The sequence below is a fragment of the Fusarium mangiferae genome, assembly GCF_900044065.1.
Source record: "Fusarium mangiferae strain MRC7560 genome assembly, contig: FMAN_scaffold006, whole genome shotgun sequence".
NCBI lineage: Eukaryota > Fungi > Ascomycota > Sordariomycetes > Hypocreales > Nectriaceae > Fusarium > Fusarium mangiferae.
In genome coordinates, this window is record NW_024573926.1 from 1,956,209 (window position 1) to 1,972,002 (window position 15,794).

Consider the following 15,794-nt stretch of genomic DNA (forward strand, 5'->3'; position numbering starts at 1 on the left):
CCCGAGATTCGGACGCCGTCTTACAAGTCTTGATACAGGAACATGGCTGATATTCTGTACGACAAGAGCGGTAATATGTCTGTTTTGGGTCAGACGTGCATTATCTGGGCATGATGAGGCTCAGTGTCGGGAATGAAACCTCTTTGTTGACGTCGGCGATGGGGGCCGCTGATGATGGTATGCAGAAGATTGAGAGTCTGATATGCCGGACTCCGAGTAAGACGATGAAGATCTCTGATAGAAGATGACGGCGAGATAAGGTCAATAGAAGGAATGAGCGTGATGTGAAGGTAGATAAAAGAGGCATCATCTCATCAAAGCCAAGAGAGAGAGAGAGAAGTAGCTATAGACAAAACATCATAGACTTCAACCAAAAACATCTACAAGATTCAACACCTTTGTCATGGTATCCCACATGAAGCTGTACCTCTTCGGAGACCAAACCTTTGAGGTCCAACCTCACTTACAGCACCTCCTCCAGAAGCGCGACAATCTCTTTCTCCATGAGTTTCTGAACCAGAGCTACAATGCCCTTCGCGCTGAGCTCTTCAAGATCCCGTATAGTATCAGAAAGGATCTCCCGCGGTTTACATGCCAGGAGGATCTTCTCCTCTGGGATCAGAGTGGTCCGCGATGCGTGGCGCTTGATATGGCGATGACGACTTTGTATCAGCTCGGTACATTCATTAGGTAAGTCACTGACCCTTCAATTAGACCTGGAAGAGTGTTAACTGTTAGTAGTCAAGCGGGTATTTCCTCGTATGATGCGCAGAATACAAGGGTCGTTGGTCTCTGTACCGGCGCTTTTGCAGCTGCGGCTGTTAGTTGCAGTAGCTTCACTGCAGATCTGATCCCCATGGCTGTTTCGTCCGTCGTCGCAGCCTTCCGAACAGGTCTTCTCGTGACTGATACAGCTCGACGAGTTGATCCGAGCCAAGACTTGAATAGGAGCTGGGCTCTTCTTGTCCCGGGCCAAAAGGCAGCCAAAGCCTTCCAGGAGTTCTGGGATGCCAATGTAAGTACCATACACTGAGATAGCAATTCGATACTAATGTGTAATATTTTAGGACGGCGGTGTCTTGACTAGCAGGCCTTATATCAGTGCCTATGCACCAAATGGCATCACTGTTAGTGGTCCGCCACAGCGTCTTGGCGATCTTACGCATTGGCTTGCTTCCAAGAGCATCACGTCCAAAGCTATTCCCATCTTTGGCGCTTACCACGCACCGCATCTGTACTCTCAGAAAGACGCTCGACGGATCGTCGATGGCTTAATGCTCAACAAGGCCGTGTCACCATCTGAACAGATCCCTCTTCTGTCTAGTACAGGCTCTAAGCCTGAAGAGCGAAGCTTCGCGACACTCTTGGAAGATGCCATCGCTCAAGCCCTTCTTCATCCTCTCCGCTGGAGCTCGATCTTTGATGATGTCCAAGCTGCTCTTGAGGCTGCTGGGTCTCAGCAGTTTAGTGTCCAGTCGATTGGTTCAAATGCTGAGCATCTGATATACACTGCCCTCAAAAAGACATCCCTTCGTTATCTCGTGCCAGAGACAACCATGCCCAGCCGATCAACCAGTGTCCCAAGCGTTCCTGACACCGGCACGAGTAAGCCAAAACTTGCTATCGTCGCCATGTCCGGCCGCTTCCCTGGAGCAAAGGACAACGAAGCCTACTGGGATCTTCTCTACAAAGGGCTCGACGTCCACAAGCCCGTCCCTAGTCTTCGCTGGGATCAGCAAACACACGTCGACCCTACCGGCGCAGGAAAGAACACGAGCGCTACACCGTTTGGTTGCTGGCTAGATGACCCTTCAGAGTTTGACGCTCGCTTCTTTAACATCTCGCCCCGTGAAGCGCCCCAGATTGATCCCGCGCAGAGGTTAGCTCTCATGACAGCCTACGAAGCGATTGAACAAGCCGGTATCGTCCCTGATGCTACGCCCTCTACTCGACCTGATCGCGTTGGTATCTTTTATGGTGTCACCAGCAACGATTGGATGGAAACAAACAGTGCCCAGAATATCGACACGTACTACATCCCCGGCGGAAACAGAGCTTTCATCCCCGGTCGCATCAACTATTTCTTCAAGTTCAGCGGCCCCAGCTACGCCGTCGACACAGCGTGTTCATCATCCCTAGCCGGTATTCATCTGGCCTGCAACGCACTCTGGCAAGGCGATGTCGACACTGCCATCGCCGGCGGTACGAACGTCTTGACCAATCCTGATTATCACGCTGGTCTTGACAGGGGACACTTTCTGTCGCGCACAGGGAACTGCAAGACCTTTGACGACGGCGCAGATGGGTATTGTCGAGGTGAAGGCGTAGCGACCATTATTATCAAGAGGCTTGATGATGCGATCGCGGAGAATGATCCGATCTTGGGTGTTGTTCTCGGCGCGTATACGAATCATTCTGCTGAGTCGGAGTCAATTACGCGGCCACATGTTGGTGCGCAGCGGGTTATCTTTAACAAGATCTTGAACGAGGCTGCTGTCGATCCTTATAGTGTCAGTTACGTTGAGATGCATGGAACGTAAGTATACTCTCCATATCCCTTTTACTTTACATGCTAATCGAATACATAGCGGTACGCAAGCTGGTGATGCCACCGAGATGGCCAGTGTCCTCGAGACCTTTGCACCACCACTGGCCGAAGGCAAAGTCGCCCGTGCAGAGTCTCAGAAACTCTACATCGGCTCAGCGAAAGCAAATATCGGCCATGGTGAAGCTGCCTCTGGTGTCTGCAGTGTGATCAAGGTCCTCCAGATGCTGAAGAAGAACACCATCGTTCCACACTGCGGCATCAAGAACAAGATCAACCATCGCTTTCCCACTGATCTCGAGCAACGAAACGTCCGCATTGCTATGGAGCCAACGCAATGGAAGAAAGGTATAGAGACAAATCCCAGACGTGTCTTTGTCAACAACTTCAGTGCTGCGGGAGGTAACTCGGCGCTGTTGATCCAGGACGCACCGCCTAGAAAACAGCTCATTGCTAGCAACGACTCTCGCATTCAATTCCCCATCGCCATCACTGCAAAGAGCGGCGTTTCCCTCCAAGGAAACATGCGCTCAATGCTCAAGTTCCTCAGCACAAACTCACACGTCTCCCTCGCCGAGCTCTCCTACACCACCACAGCACGTCGCATCCACCACCAACACCGCGTTCTCATCCCCGGAGCCACCCCCGAAGACATCTGCTCCAAGATCGAAACAGCTCTCCAGAACAACACTGGCGTCACGCGGCCCAAGGCTGCACCAAAGGTGGTCTTCACTTTCACTGGCCAGGGAGCGCAGTACCCTGGAATGGGAAAGCAGCTCTTTGAGGAGAACGAGTTCGTGCGCAATGAGCTTCTTTCACTTGACCGAATTGCACAGAATTTGGGATTTCCTTCTATGGTTCCTTTCATTCAATCTGATGAGCCTGATGTTAGCAAGTTTGCTCCTTCACTTGTTCAGCTTGCCAGCGTTTGTCTTCAGATTACGTTGAGCAAACTTTGGGCGTCTTGGGGAATTACACCGACTGCTGTTGTGGGACACAGCCTTGGAGAGTATGCTGCTCTTAACGTTGCTGGTGTTCTGTCGGACACTGATACGCTATTCCTTGTTGGTGGCCGAGCACAGCTTCTTGAGCAGAAGTGCACTCGCGGCACCCATGCCATGCTTGTGGTGAAGGGATCCCAGGAGGAGATTACTGAGGCGCTTAAAGGCCAAGAGTACGAGACTGCTTGTATCAACTCTCCCATCGAGACTGTTCTTGCTGGTCCGAATGAGCAGATCGCCAAGGTCAAGGAGCAGCTCACTGCGGCTAGCTTCAAGACCACTCTTCTCAAGGTCCCTTACGCTTTCCACTCATCTCAGTTGGAGCCAGTCGTTTCCGACATCGAGAAGCTCGCCAGCAAGGTGACCTTCTCCGATCCCAGGATCCCCGTACTATGTCCCTTGGAAGGTACCGTCATCGAAAACGCGAATCCCTTCAATGCCTCATATCTCGCCCGACACTCTAGACAGCCAGTCAACATGCTCACCGCATTGACTACCGCTTACCGCGACGGGTATCTCAGCGATCGCTCAATGGTGCTTGAAGTTGGTCCTCACCCAGCTGTCTCCGGCATGGTCAAGCCCACACTCGGCCAACAGATCACATGTGTCGCCTCTCTCCAGCGTAGCCGAGCACCCTGGGACATGCTCTCCGCAGCCCTCAAGAGTCTCTACGATGCTAGAGCCAGCATTAATTGGGCCGATTACCAGAGCAACTTCCCCGGCGCACACACAGTCGTTGATCTTCCGGCTTATAGCTGGGATCTCAAGGAGTACTGGATCCAGTACGTTAATGACTGGTCGCTGCGAAAGGGCGATCCTCCTTTGGTCATCAACAATGTGTCCAAGCTTGAGAGCACTACTATTCATAGTGTTGTTGAGGAGAGTGGTGACTCCAAGAAGACTCATATTGTCGTTGAGGCCGATATTGCTCGCAAGGATTTGAGTCCCCTCGTCCAAGGTCATGAGGTCGATGGGATCCCTCTCTGCACTCCATCTGTCTATGCTGATATCGCATTGACTCTTGGCAAGTATCTGCTCGAGAGGTATCAGCCAAAGCAGAAGGATGATATGGTTGTGGTCTCGGACATGACTGTCTCAAAGGCCTTGATCCTCCGTGGTGATGGATCTCGCCAGCCCATCCAGGCTCACGCTGAGGCAGACTGGTCATCTCAGTCCGTCTCAATCAAGTTCATGTCTTTCGATGTAAGTACCTTTTTCTCATTCCACGTTAGTGCTTATACTGAAAACCTTGCAGAACAAGGGCAACCTACAAGAGCACTCCGCTTGTGTAGTCCGCTTCAAGGACCGAAGCCATCAAGACGCCCTCCAAAACGAAGCCCGCACCACCAAGCAGAAGATGCAAAACCTCCGCAACCAAATCACCACTGGTGAAAGCGCACGCTTCAACCGCCCCATGGCATACCGCATGATCCGTCCCCTCGCACGCTTCCACGACGACTACCGCGCCATCGACGAAGTCGTCCTCAACAGCGAAACCCTCGAAGCTTCCAGCAAGATCAGCTTCGGCACCGTTAAGCGCGACGGCGACTTCCACACTCATCCCGCTGTCATCGACGCTCTTACTCAGTCTTGTGGTTTTGCTATGAACTGCAATGACCACACTGACATTGACGTCGATGTTTACATGAACCATGGCTGGGGATCGCTTGAGCTGTTTGAGCCGCTTGACTTTGAGAAGGAGTATACTACTTATACCCAGATGCATGCTGGAGAGGATAAGCTCTGGTACGGTGATGTGACGATCTTTGACCAGGATAGAGTTGTCGCGTTCTTTGGTCAGATCGCGATTCAAGGTGTCCCTCGAAGAGTCCTCAAGGTGATCCTCTCAATTGAGAGTGGCAAGAAGGGCCAGCCTCAGCGCCAGACACAAGATAAGCCCCGAAACACTCCCTCGCAGACTAAGGATTCCACCCCCAAGCCAGCACAGAACAAGCCAGCAGCCAAGGTAGAGCCACCAAAGTTCTCTACCGCAATTCGCATCATCTCCGAGGAAAGCGGAATCGATGTCTCAGATTTCACCGACGGTACTACCTTCGCAGACGTCGGCATCGACTCCCTCCTCGGCCTCACCATCTCCGCCCGCTTCCAGGAAGAGCTCAACATTGATCTCGACTTCAACGCTCTCTTCTTCGAACATCCCACCGTCAAGGATCTGCGAGCCTTCCTCGGCGCAGACGAAGATGTCTCTGGAAGTTCATCCTCTGCGGCTAGCGACTCTGGCCGTGACACGACTACCACCGGAAGCGCTACGCCAGAACTCCAAGAGGAGTTTGCTGAATCAGCTGAGGTTGAGTTTGAGCGCGCTCTTGAGATTATCTCTGAGGAGAGTGGTGTTGCGAGATCTGATCTAGACGATGAGACGAACTTTGCGGACTGTGGTGTTGATTCTCTTCTGTCGCTTGTTATCGCGAGTCGGTTCCAGGATACATTTGGTCTGGATATCGCGCATGAGCAGTTGTTTATGGAGTGTCAAACTGTTGGTGATCTCAAGGCAATGCTCGCGCGGGAGATGGGTTTGGCTACTCCGGCTTCTAAACCCGCTGCTATTCCCGCACCTGTTGTCTCCGAAGCAGTGGCTCAAGAGACAGTCATCACTCACAGCGACACTTCTGACCTCGCCGAACGCGAACAGGCAATCACTGAGCTTGTCAATAAGTACACCGCTGGCTTCAAAGCGCCCACTTCAAACCCCAATGGTCCTCCTCTCGACAAGGATGAGAGCGTCGTCCTCGTCACAGGTGCATCAGGCGGTTTGGGAAGCCATCTCGTCTACGCCCTCGCGCAACTCGAACAAGTCCGCACCGTCGTATGTCTCAACCGGCCCAACAGAGAAAACCCAACAACGCGCCAGTACAAGGCCATGAGAGACAAGGGCATCCGCTTCCCGGAGCATCTTAAGTCCAAGGTGCGGATCTTCCAAGCTGATACCTCAAAGCTTAAACTTGGAGTTGCGGATAGCGAATACGAGTCTTTGATCCAATCTGTTACGCACATCATTCACAATGCCTGGCCCATGAGTGCGAAGCGTCCTCTCTCTGGCTTTGAGTCGCAGTTCCAAGTCTTCCGCAATCTTCTTGATCTGGGACGCGGGTGTGCTTCGAATCGTCCTGCAGACTTCAAGTTCAGCTTCCAGATGATTTCATCAATTGGTGTTGTTGGACAGTGGGGACTGACTGCTGGTCAGACCGGCAAGATTGTTGTTCCCGAGGAGAGAACTACCATTGACTCACTACTCGGTAACGGGTACGCTGAGGCGAAATGGGGTTGCGAGAGGATGCTTGACGAGACTCTCCACAAGTTCACCGACCGTTTCCGTCCCATGGTAGTGCGTCTTGGTCAGATCGCTGGGTCCAAGACGAGCGGCTACTGGAACCCAATGGAGCACTTTGGCTTCCTCATCAAGTCCTCCCAGACATTAAACGCTCTTCCCGACGTCGATGGTAATCTCAACTGGACTCCCGTGAACGACATCGCCGACACTCTCACCGATCTCATCCTCTCCGACCGCACCCCTTACCCAATCTACCACATCGACAACCCCATCGGCCAACAATGGCGCGACGTCAACAACATCCTATCCGACGCCCTTCGCATCCCCAACAAAGTCCCCTTCAAACAGTGGCTCGACATGGTGCGCAAAGCTCCTCAGCAGGACAACCCCGCTGCTCTGCTGGCAGACTTCCTTGAAGATACATACCTCCGCATGGCCTGTGGTGGTCTTGTTCTCGATGTGAAGCATTCACTCGAGCACTCCAAGTCTTTGTCGGCGGTTGGACCTGTTTCGGAGACCGTGGTAAGAAAGTATATCCATATCTGGAAGGAGATTGGGTTCTTGAAGACCACGGCGGAGGACAAGGCTGGGTTCGAGGCGGAGAGGTTGAGACTTTGGGGGCCTAGAGTGTAGGCTTAATCGGTAGAGATGGACGTTGAGTTAGAGTCTCTTTTTATGGTTAAATTAGATTGAAAATTCTCTTTATATACTTATATAGACATTTAGCTTCTTGGTCAATCACAATCGTGTTCCTTTTCGCTGTTCAAGGCAATGGCTTCATCACCATAAACTCCACTCAACGTATCCTCAACTATTCTAAACTGACCTTGACTTTGTCAAGTTAGACTGTGATATACTGAACTTCACTATACATTCTTTTTACTCATGATTGAAGTCTTTCGATCGGCTACTTCTTATGTGAACCCGGAGAGATAGCTCCACTCCTGCGAGGACAGCAGGTCTTTTCTGCACTGCGACCTTGGCAAATGAGATTTTCCTCATAGCTGTTCTTCACAATATGAGGCCTTTTAGTAGTGATTACTATGGCGCTGGTGCTGTAACCCGGCCCTGGTCTCCTTGATGGGGTTGGCGCTAAGCCATCAGGGTCTTTTCCGTGCAGATCAGGTCCTATCGTCTTTCTCTTATGCAACTGCCGTGCATATTCAATGGGACCTCAAGACCGACTCTAACGCCGCGATAGGATATATTGTCGTCCTGGAATGGAGTATATGCCATCAAGGTAGACATGAATTGTCGTAGCTGTGGGGTTCTCGAGGATGGACGAATACATATTGCGCGATGGACTTCGCAGCTCATAAGCACGATCCCTCATCTCTCAACCTCTTATGATACTCCAAAGGCTTCTTTATCCACTAAAACATGGTCAAGTTATCTCATCAGCTTTGGAGCGCCTCGGTTCTCCTGCTGCCATGTTTGAGCAGCGTACATGGCAGCAGGCTACCACCAAAGGATCTCCAACAAACAAGGTCCTGTGTCGACAAGCCGCAGATGCAAAATTTTGACTCAATCGGTGCTTGGTTTGATGATGTTGCAACTCTCAATTGTACCTCCATCTCTAAAGCTCCCAATGCCTCTATCGCCATTGTTGGCGGCGGTGTTTCTGGGCTCACCACCGCTCTCATGCTGGATAGCATAGGTCTTCACAACTGGGAAATCGTCGAAGCTAGTGACAGAGTCGGTGGACGCTTCAGAACCAAGTTTGTCGGTGGTACGCAGGAGTTTGCTGAGATGGGCCCGATGAGATTGCCGTATACCGTTACGTACAAGAGTGATAACTCGACACATGAGTATACGGAGCATCGTTTAACTTTCCAGTTGGCCGAGACTCTGAATTCCATGAATGGCAATGACTCAAAGTGGAAAGTCGACTTTATTCCTTGGATTCAGCACCATCCTAATGAGCTCATTGCATGGGGAACCGGTCGCCATCCCGATGGCAGCATCCCAACAAGAGCAGACATTCTGGCAAACTCAAGCCTCGCGAAACCACCAGCGATGGTATCAGCCGCTTACAACGAAACAAAGCACCGCATGAATGAGATCCTCAAGAACGAAACCATGCTCAAAGCAATCCAAGCCGACGTCTGGCGCTCGCACAAGCTCGTCATGGGCCAGGGCTACGACGACTGGAGCGAGCAATGCATGATGAGGGAAGCTTTCCACGCCAGTGAGAATGTAACCGATGCTATCTGGACTGCGACGGATTATGATGTCTTCTGGGATGAAATGGTGCACAACTCAAATCTCGCATTGGATGGAACGAAAGACTCGCTGGGCGAGACGGAGTGGAAGTGCATTGACGGAGGCTTCAATCGACTCACTGATGCTTTCATTCCTCATGTTTCCGACCGTCTGATTCTCAATCGCAAGATCAGAAAGCTCGAGCCAGTCAAGAGCAAAGATGGCCAAACTCGAACAAGACTCTCATGGTACCCCAGCGTCAAGAACCGAACGTTTGAGTCCAAGGACTACGACTACACCATCATGGCAGTTCCCTTCACAATGACCCGCTTCATGGACCTCCCCTCATTCTCATCCGTCCTCGGCCGCGCAATCAGCGAAGCAGGCCTACGCTTCAAATCCGCCTGCAAAGTCTCCCTCCTCTTCTCCGAGCGTTTCTGGGAGAAGGGCGAGCGCCCTATCTTTGGCGGATACTCTGTCCCTGAGAGTAGACCCATCGGCGCCTTATACTATCCTGTCTACGGATTGAACGAGTCCCGACCTGGGCTGATTACACACTACCGGGGTGGAGACTGGAGTGATCGCTACGTCAGCTTCTCTGATGAAGAGCACGTCCAAACAGTCCTCGACGCAATCGTTAGTCTTCACGGAGAGCAAGCACGAGAGCTTTACACGGGCGATTACGAGAGGTTGTGCTGGTTACAAGATGAACATACTGCGACCTCGTGGTGTCGTCCTGATGTTGAGCAGCATAATCTGTACATACCAGCGTATCACCAGACGGAACATAATACTATCTTCATTGGAGAACACACGGCTCCGACGCAGGCTTGGATTAGTTCAGCTATATACTCGGCTGCTAGAGGTACTGTTCAGTTGTTGCTAGAGCTCGGGATGGTGGATGAGGCGAAGGAGATCAATCGACGTTGGATGGGGCGATGGATTCGCCACGAGACCAGGCCGTAACTTGAGTAAACACTCTGAATCTTAGACAGCGGTAGCTTTTTTTTATATAGACTTAGCCATCTCAGTACGTTGGTAGCCTGGGAAATTGTCCAGCTCCCTAATTAAACCTTCCACGCTGGAAAACAAAGTCCTCCAGCTGTCGATACGCTTCATCGAGATCGTCATTGACGATGATAATGTCATGCACTCCAGTCTCTGCAAACTCGAGCTCGAGCTTCGCTTGTGCCAGACGCTGCGAGATGCTCGCCTCACCTTCTGTTCCACGCTCCCAGAGTCGGGCTTCGAGTGTTTCCAGACTCGGAGGACTGAGGAAGACATAGCGGGCAACCAAGTCTGAAGACGTCATTTGCTTTACGCCTTCCATCTCAACATCCAGGATGGGAGCCACACCCTTCTTCATCAGCTCATCCATGGCCTTCTTGCTCGTGCCATAAAAGTTGCCGCTGTAATAAGTATGCTCGACGAACTGTTTCCGCATTATCATGGTCCAAATCTCGGGCGCGGAGCGGAAAAAGTAGGACACTCCCTCAACCTCTTCCGGTCGCGGCTTGCGTGTTGTGTGTGAGACAACCGAGCCGAAGATGGTCGGGTGGTTGTCCTTCAGTCTCTTGATCAGCGTGCCCTTGCCAACGCCAGAGGGGCCGGATATAACGATGGGACGAGCGTCGGTCAGCGCTAAAGCATGTTCAGTATGGTGAGAGAAAGTAGAAACCTTAGGGCAACACGTACTTGTGCTCATGTGGTTTGTCAGTGACCCGCAGCCAAAGACATCCATGTTCTCGACAATGTTGGAGGGTGTAGACCGTTGAGAAGGGAAAAGGTAATGTCTGGGGAGGATATGATGGTGGTGAGTCGTTGAGAGGGCCACCGGATCCATGTGAGTCTAAATGAAATGGCTCCCTGTATTGGTCTGTTAGATGTATAAAGTTGAGGGTTAAGAGAGCCTCAGCCCTAGGACAAAGTCAAACACATCTCATCATATGGAAGTAGCAAACTCAAATGCCTTTACTGCTGCTGCCTAAGACGATAGTTTATCATGAGAAGTTTGTCAATTGCCAAACAGTTAAATGTTTCTAAGTAATTCCTTTCATCGCTCAACCATGCTCATCGACCATGCTCATCTCCAACAGACGACATCCAACAGCCATATCGTGTCTAAAACGCCATAACCTCTCTCCACGACCAAACTGCACTACCCACGGATGACTCCACGTCCAAACGCCATGCTAATAGTAACAACACAAGGCACATAACTGTCCACCGTAGCTCCATCAATCAGTGCTCGCAAACTTGACACTCTTCCTCCTCTCCCTCTCCCCTGTCGCAACAGCCCTCCCAGGGCTCGAGCTAAGGATCCCTCCACTGCCCTTATTCAGCGCATCCCTCGCCATACCTACCGCTCTGCTCTGCGGTATATCATTGCCATCACTCTTGACAGATCGGTCCATACCTGCACGAGGACTTGATCGTCTACTGCTGCTTGCTCCACGCTCATCTCTTGCCCTCGTCTTCTCTACAGTCGCGCGACCAATCTCATCGGATCGTGCCGTGCTAGTCTCGCCGCGGTATCGACCAGGTAGGCACGCGTGTCCACAGCCATCAAGGGGACAGCAGCCATCGCTGAAGGTCGTTGAGCCGCTAGAGTCTGGCTGATCGAGAACAGCGTGCCATGCTGTAAGACAGGAGGCATGGCCGCCGTGTGCACAGCCAGGACAGTACCACCATTGGGAGAGCCAGGTGTCTGGAGAGCCCATGGCAGTTGGTAGTTCAACGGGCGCGAATTCAGCGTGTGTTGGCTCTCTATGGCCACAAACAGCGCAAGGCGCCATGCTGGTGCGGCATCGCTCACAAGTCCAGATAGCTTCCGGCCCATCTTTGGGATCAAGCTCCCTAGGCTTCTTACATGCGGAGCAGAGGAAGCTAACCTTTCCGTTCTGCTGCGCTGGTGTGAAGATTGCCGTATAGTTCTCGCCCCACTGAGGCAAACCTTCAGGCCATCCTTTGATGCACAAGTTCCGTAGAAGCGACGCTTCAATGAATAGACCCATTTGCATCAGCCTCGAGTGGTGCTGTCGCAGAACTGCATTCGCCTGATGGTAGTCGATCACGAAGTCGGGTACTAGAGGCTTGAGAAAGAGCACGATGGCCGAAGCATTAACAGCAGAAGTTCGCGACTCGTAGTGCAAGGCCTCTGTGATGGAGGTGTAGGGATCAAGTGGTGAAACAATCGGACTTTCGCCAGAAACAGTAGTTGGGAAGGGATATAGAGGATCATCGTCCCACGGCAGAAAGTCTGTCTCTACGATGTGAGGCCGCAGGTCCTTCTGCGCAGGAAAGAGGTCCTTGGCAGGACTGCTGGATCGATTTGGATGACTTGCTGAAACAAGTACTTGCGGCTGCGGGGAGTCTCGCTTCGCTGGAAGTGACTCCGCGACAATCTTGGGGGGTGACGGTTCAGATTGTAGGGGCTCTGACGTTTGCGACGGGAACGAATCATCGGTTCCCATTGTAGTTTGAGATATTAAGAAAAGATCCTCTGGGGAGTCTGTCGGCGGCTTCTTACTCTGCGGGCGTGACTTGGGCGAATCCGTCGGCGTATCTGCATGAACCTCTTCGCCGCGAATGTGACTCGGGTACTCATTATCCTTCTCCATATCCGAGGCATGTCTTGCAAGACTCGATCGCCATGGTCCGGTGCCTCTCGGTGTCGAAGCCGAAGGTTTCTTGGTCGCATCAGACGTCGAAAACATCTGGGCAAAGCTCTCGTCCGAATCATGTCGCGTCACCCTCTGAACCTCCGGGATCGTAGAGTCCAACGATAGAGGCTCCTTCTTCTTAGGCGGAGGAACATCGAGGGCCTTGAGCAATACCTCAGCGTCGTAAAAGTCGTATCCTTCAGTGCTAGATATCTGTGAGCTCTCGCTTTCATGGCTGACATCAGAGATGGGAACCGAGTCGAGCCGCTTTCGGGGGGTGTCTTCGAACCTGTCATTTATGCCAGGCCCAAGACGAAGTTCATCAGGCTCGGTGACGGATGCAAGTCTCTTGCCAACCTGTTGTGCATGCTCTTTCGAATTATCTGGAGCGTCGGCCGGTCGCGCGAGCGGAGTCGGGACATTAGACGTGCTCTCGAAGCCCATCGCAAGGAGTGATCGAGTGCTCAAAGAGCGGCCACCGAGCCCTGACTTTCCAGAAGGACGTCTGGGCGTTTCGTCGCCGGGGGTTCGACTAGCAGTATAAAAGTCAACGGGCTTCAGCATTCCACTTCCCTTTCTCTCTTCTATCTTCACCTTCTGGAAGCGTCCGAGGCGGAGGTCGAGGTGGTATTGAGCGCGACGATCGAGGAGTAGGCCGACCGTGTAAGCGAGAACGCGCCAAGTCTGTGCTAATCGGAAGTACGAAACGCTTTCGGCTGCGCGAGCGTAATGTTCTAGAATGACGCCGACTCGTTCATTGAGCGGCTTTCCGTCTTTAACGTATGGGAGCTCCTGACGGAGCGTCTCAAGGTATAATCCTGAGAGATATTGGTAGATCTGCGCTGTTTTCACAGCAGGCAGTCGACCGAAAGCCATTGTTTGCTGAGTCTTGAAGACCCCTGTAACATTGATGGCTTGGTCAAGCGCCAGGAACGGCTTGTTATCATCGGGGCCAGATCCAGAAGGTGGCGTCGTGCTCAAATTGGTGGAGCGTCCTGCTTTCCTTCGACTCGTCCGTCGCCTAGGACCAAGAAAACTGCCAATGACATCCTCCTCCGAGTCGCTGCGGCTGATGCTCAGCATGGGGGCATTGGGGCTCGATCCATAGGGGCCGCGAGGCACTATCTCAGCATGGTGTGTGACTGGAGGTCGAGGCCGACTGCTCTGATGGGATCGCTCGTCAAGGAACATCATAACATCGCCTTTCGGTGAGAATGCCATAGATGAGGTAGACTGGCGATCAATGACCTTGGGCGCGTAAGCGACGTCGCTTTGCGCAAACAGTCCGTCTTGGCCAACTGTCCAAAGCATGTCCTGGTCTTGCCAGAGCAGAGTAGCCGGTGAAGCGTCGAATCTCTCGATTTCTTTGTATGCCATGGTCGGTCGAGCCAGGTCCCAGATGTGTACTGCCGAAGTACCATATCGACGAGAGCTGCTGTCATCGTAGGACACTGCTATTTGAGCTACGCGTTTGTTCTGCGCTGTAGCAGACCACAGGCCAGGTCGCCATGCGATAGTCCAGATGGGCGCTGGTGTTGTCACAGACCATTTCGGCTTCTGTCGTTTATCGGCTGAAGTCGAAAGATCCCACACATGGAGTTTCGTATCTCTACCGGCACTGATAAGGTGGTTTCCATCCGGGTGCCATGCGATGGAGGCGCACGCCTTTTCGTGCGCATTGATCCTCAACAACGGTCTTGATGGCTGGCGCACATCCCATTTCAGCACCACTCCGCCCTCAGTACAGCATGCCATCTCGTGTCCGACCTTTGGAGACCATTTAACTTGCCGGACCGAGTCGATACATTTGAGGGGCGCGAATCGTTGCCGAAAGGTGATGCCCCCCGATCGTCCTTGGAGAGGTGCCGCTGTGTCGAAAACGCGCGCCATGCCGTCTTGACTGCCTGAAAGGAGCCAGCTCTTGAGATGTGGATTGACATCAAGGGTGTTAACCTGGCGCGAATCTTCCTGCATCTGCATGTATTCCAGTGGCTCGGCTGCGCCAGACCCGACTCGTGTGACATCGTATGCGAAGATCTTGCCATTCGCGCAAGCCGTGAAGATTGTAGAACCACCGTGCCATTTAACATCGCGAATGCTGAGCTGATCCGCCGCCTGGTTGCCCTTCAAGCCAGCCGGCTGAGCAGTGATCGCAGCCCTCAAGTCCACGCCCTCGCGAAAGTTGAAGTTAAAGTTATGAGGATCATCGAGGACCACTGTCTTGAGAATATGTCCACCGGCCAGCACGGCGGCTCGTCGATCGGGGGAGACATCGAGGGCTAATATCGGAACACCGGCTCGATACACGGCATCTTGCGACTTGGACGGTCGAAACGAGGCTGAGATTGTAGAAGCGGGAGCGCTTGTTATCGAAAGGTTGGCCGGGTCGCCTGCGGGGGTCTCGGTCGCAGCCTTGCCGAGGAGCTTGCGCATTATCCTGGAGTCGCGGTTATACATTGTTGCGGGGGTCTGCGATAGCCGATCGCGACGCCATTGAGGTCAACTCAACGGGCCATCAACGGCATTCTCGTGTTTCAATGTCGGGCGTTGAATGCGCTATCGGTCTCCCTGTTGAAGAGGGATGTCTTGACTTGGTGTTTGGCTATCGCCCACCGAGAACGTGAGCTCATGTGGATCCGAGGTCGGCGATCACGTGGTACCCTAGAGCGCCACTGCTATATTTCTTGCTATTTACTTATTTGAACCGATGGACTAGATACCCATTTACTGGTCTCTTACAAAGATGAAAGAAAATATTTGTACAGGCTAGCCTAGGGCATTGAGGAAATATTAGACTTTAATGCAGGTTGTTAAAATAGACTCCGTAAAAGGTATGCTCTCCTTTTCAGCAGTGCGCTTATGCATTTAGGCGGTGTTGTTAAAGGGCAGTCAAACGGGACACTTAAGTTATTGAGACGGCAATACTCAGCACAATTTCAGAGATGTCCCTACAAGACCACTCCGATGCAAATGTTGTTGTTCGCAAATAAAGTATCGAGATTTCAGCTCAGAACTATACCTAACAGCATAAAACCGACCATGTCCATTGATGAGCCCAAAGGCACGATCGCTTCCCCCTCTATGGTGTACAA

General features: G+C 52.3%; 4 protein-coding genes across 4 annotated transcripts; 2 read left to right on the top strand and 2 right to left on the bottom strand.

Annotated features, from left to right (window-relative positions):
- Nucleotides 1–403: 403 nt before the first annotated feature.
- Nucleotides 404–7,471, top strand: FMAN_03378 (fusarubin cluster-polyketide synthase; the record flags this gene model as incomplete). The annotated part of the gene is made up of 5 exons (XM_041832190.1): nt 404–690; nt 742–1,015; nt 1,068–2,536; nt 2,589–4,749; nt 4,802–7,471. The coding sequence occupies 5 exons, from the start codon at nt 404–406 to the stop codon at nt 7,469–7,471; spliced, it is 6,861 nt and encodes a 2,286-aa protein (XP_041682678.1).
- A 747-nt stretch (nt 7,472–8,218) lies between these two features.
- On the top strand, nt 8,219–10,006 carry FMAN_03379 (fusarubin cluster-oxidoreductase; the record flags this gene model as incomplete). The annotated part of the gene is made up of 1 exon (XM_041832191.1): nt 8,219–10,006. The coding sequence occupies one exon, from the start codon at nt 8,219–8,221 to the stop codon at nt 10,004–10,006; it is 1,788 nt and encodes a 595-aa protein (XP_041682679.1).
- Nucleotides 10,007–10,103: 97 nt separating this feature from the next.
- On the bottom strand, nt 10,104–10,781 carry FMAN_03380 (putative guanylate kinase; the record flags this gene model as incomplete). The annotated part of the gene is made up of 2 exons (XM_041832192.1): nt 10,104–10,681; nt 10,736–10,781. The coding sequence occupies 2 exons, from the start codon at nt 10,779–10,781 to the stop codon at nt 10,104–10,106; spliced, it is 624 nt and encodes a 207-aa protein (XP_041682680.1).
- A 496-nt stretch (nt 10,782–11,277) lies between these two features.
- On the bottom strand, nt 11,278–15,159 carry FMAN_03381 (uncharacterized protein; the record flags this gene model as incomplete). Its single annotated transcript, XM_041832193.1, has 1 exon — nt 11,278–15,159. The coding sequence occupies one exon, from the start codon at nt 15,157–15,159 to the stop codon at nt 11,278–11,280; it is 3,882 nt and encodes a 1,293-aa protein (XP_041682681.1).
- Between the last annotated feature and the right edge of the window lie 635 nt (nt 15,160–15,794).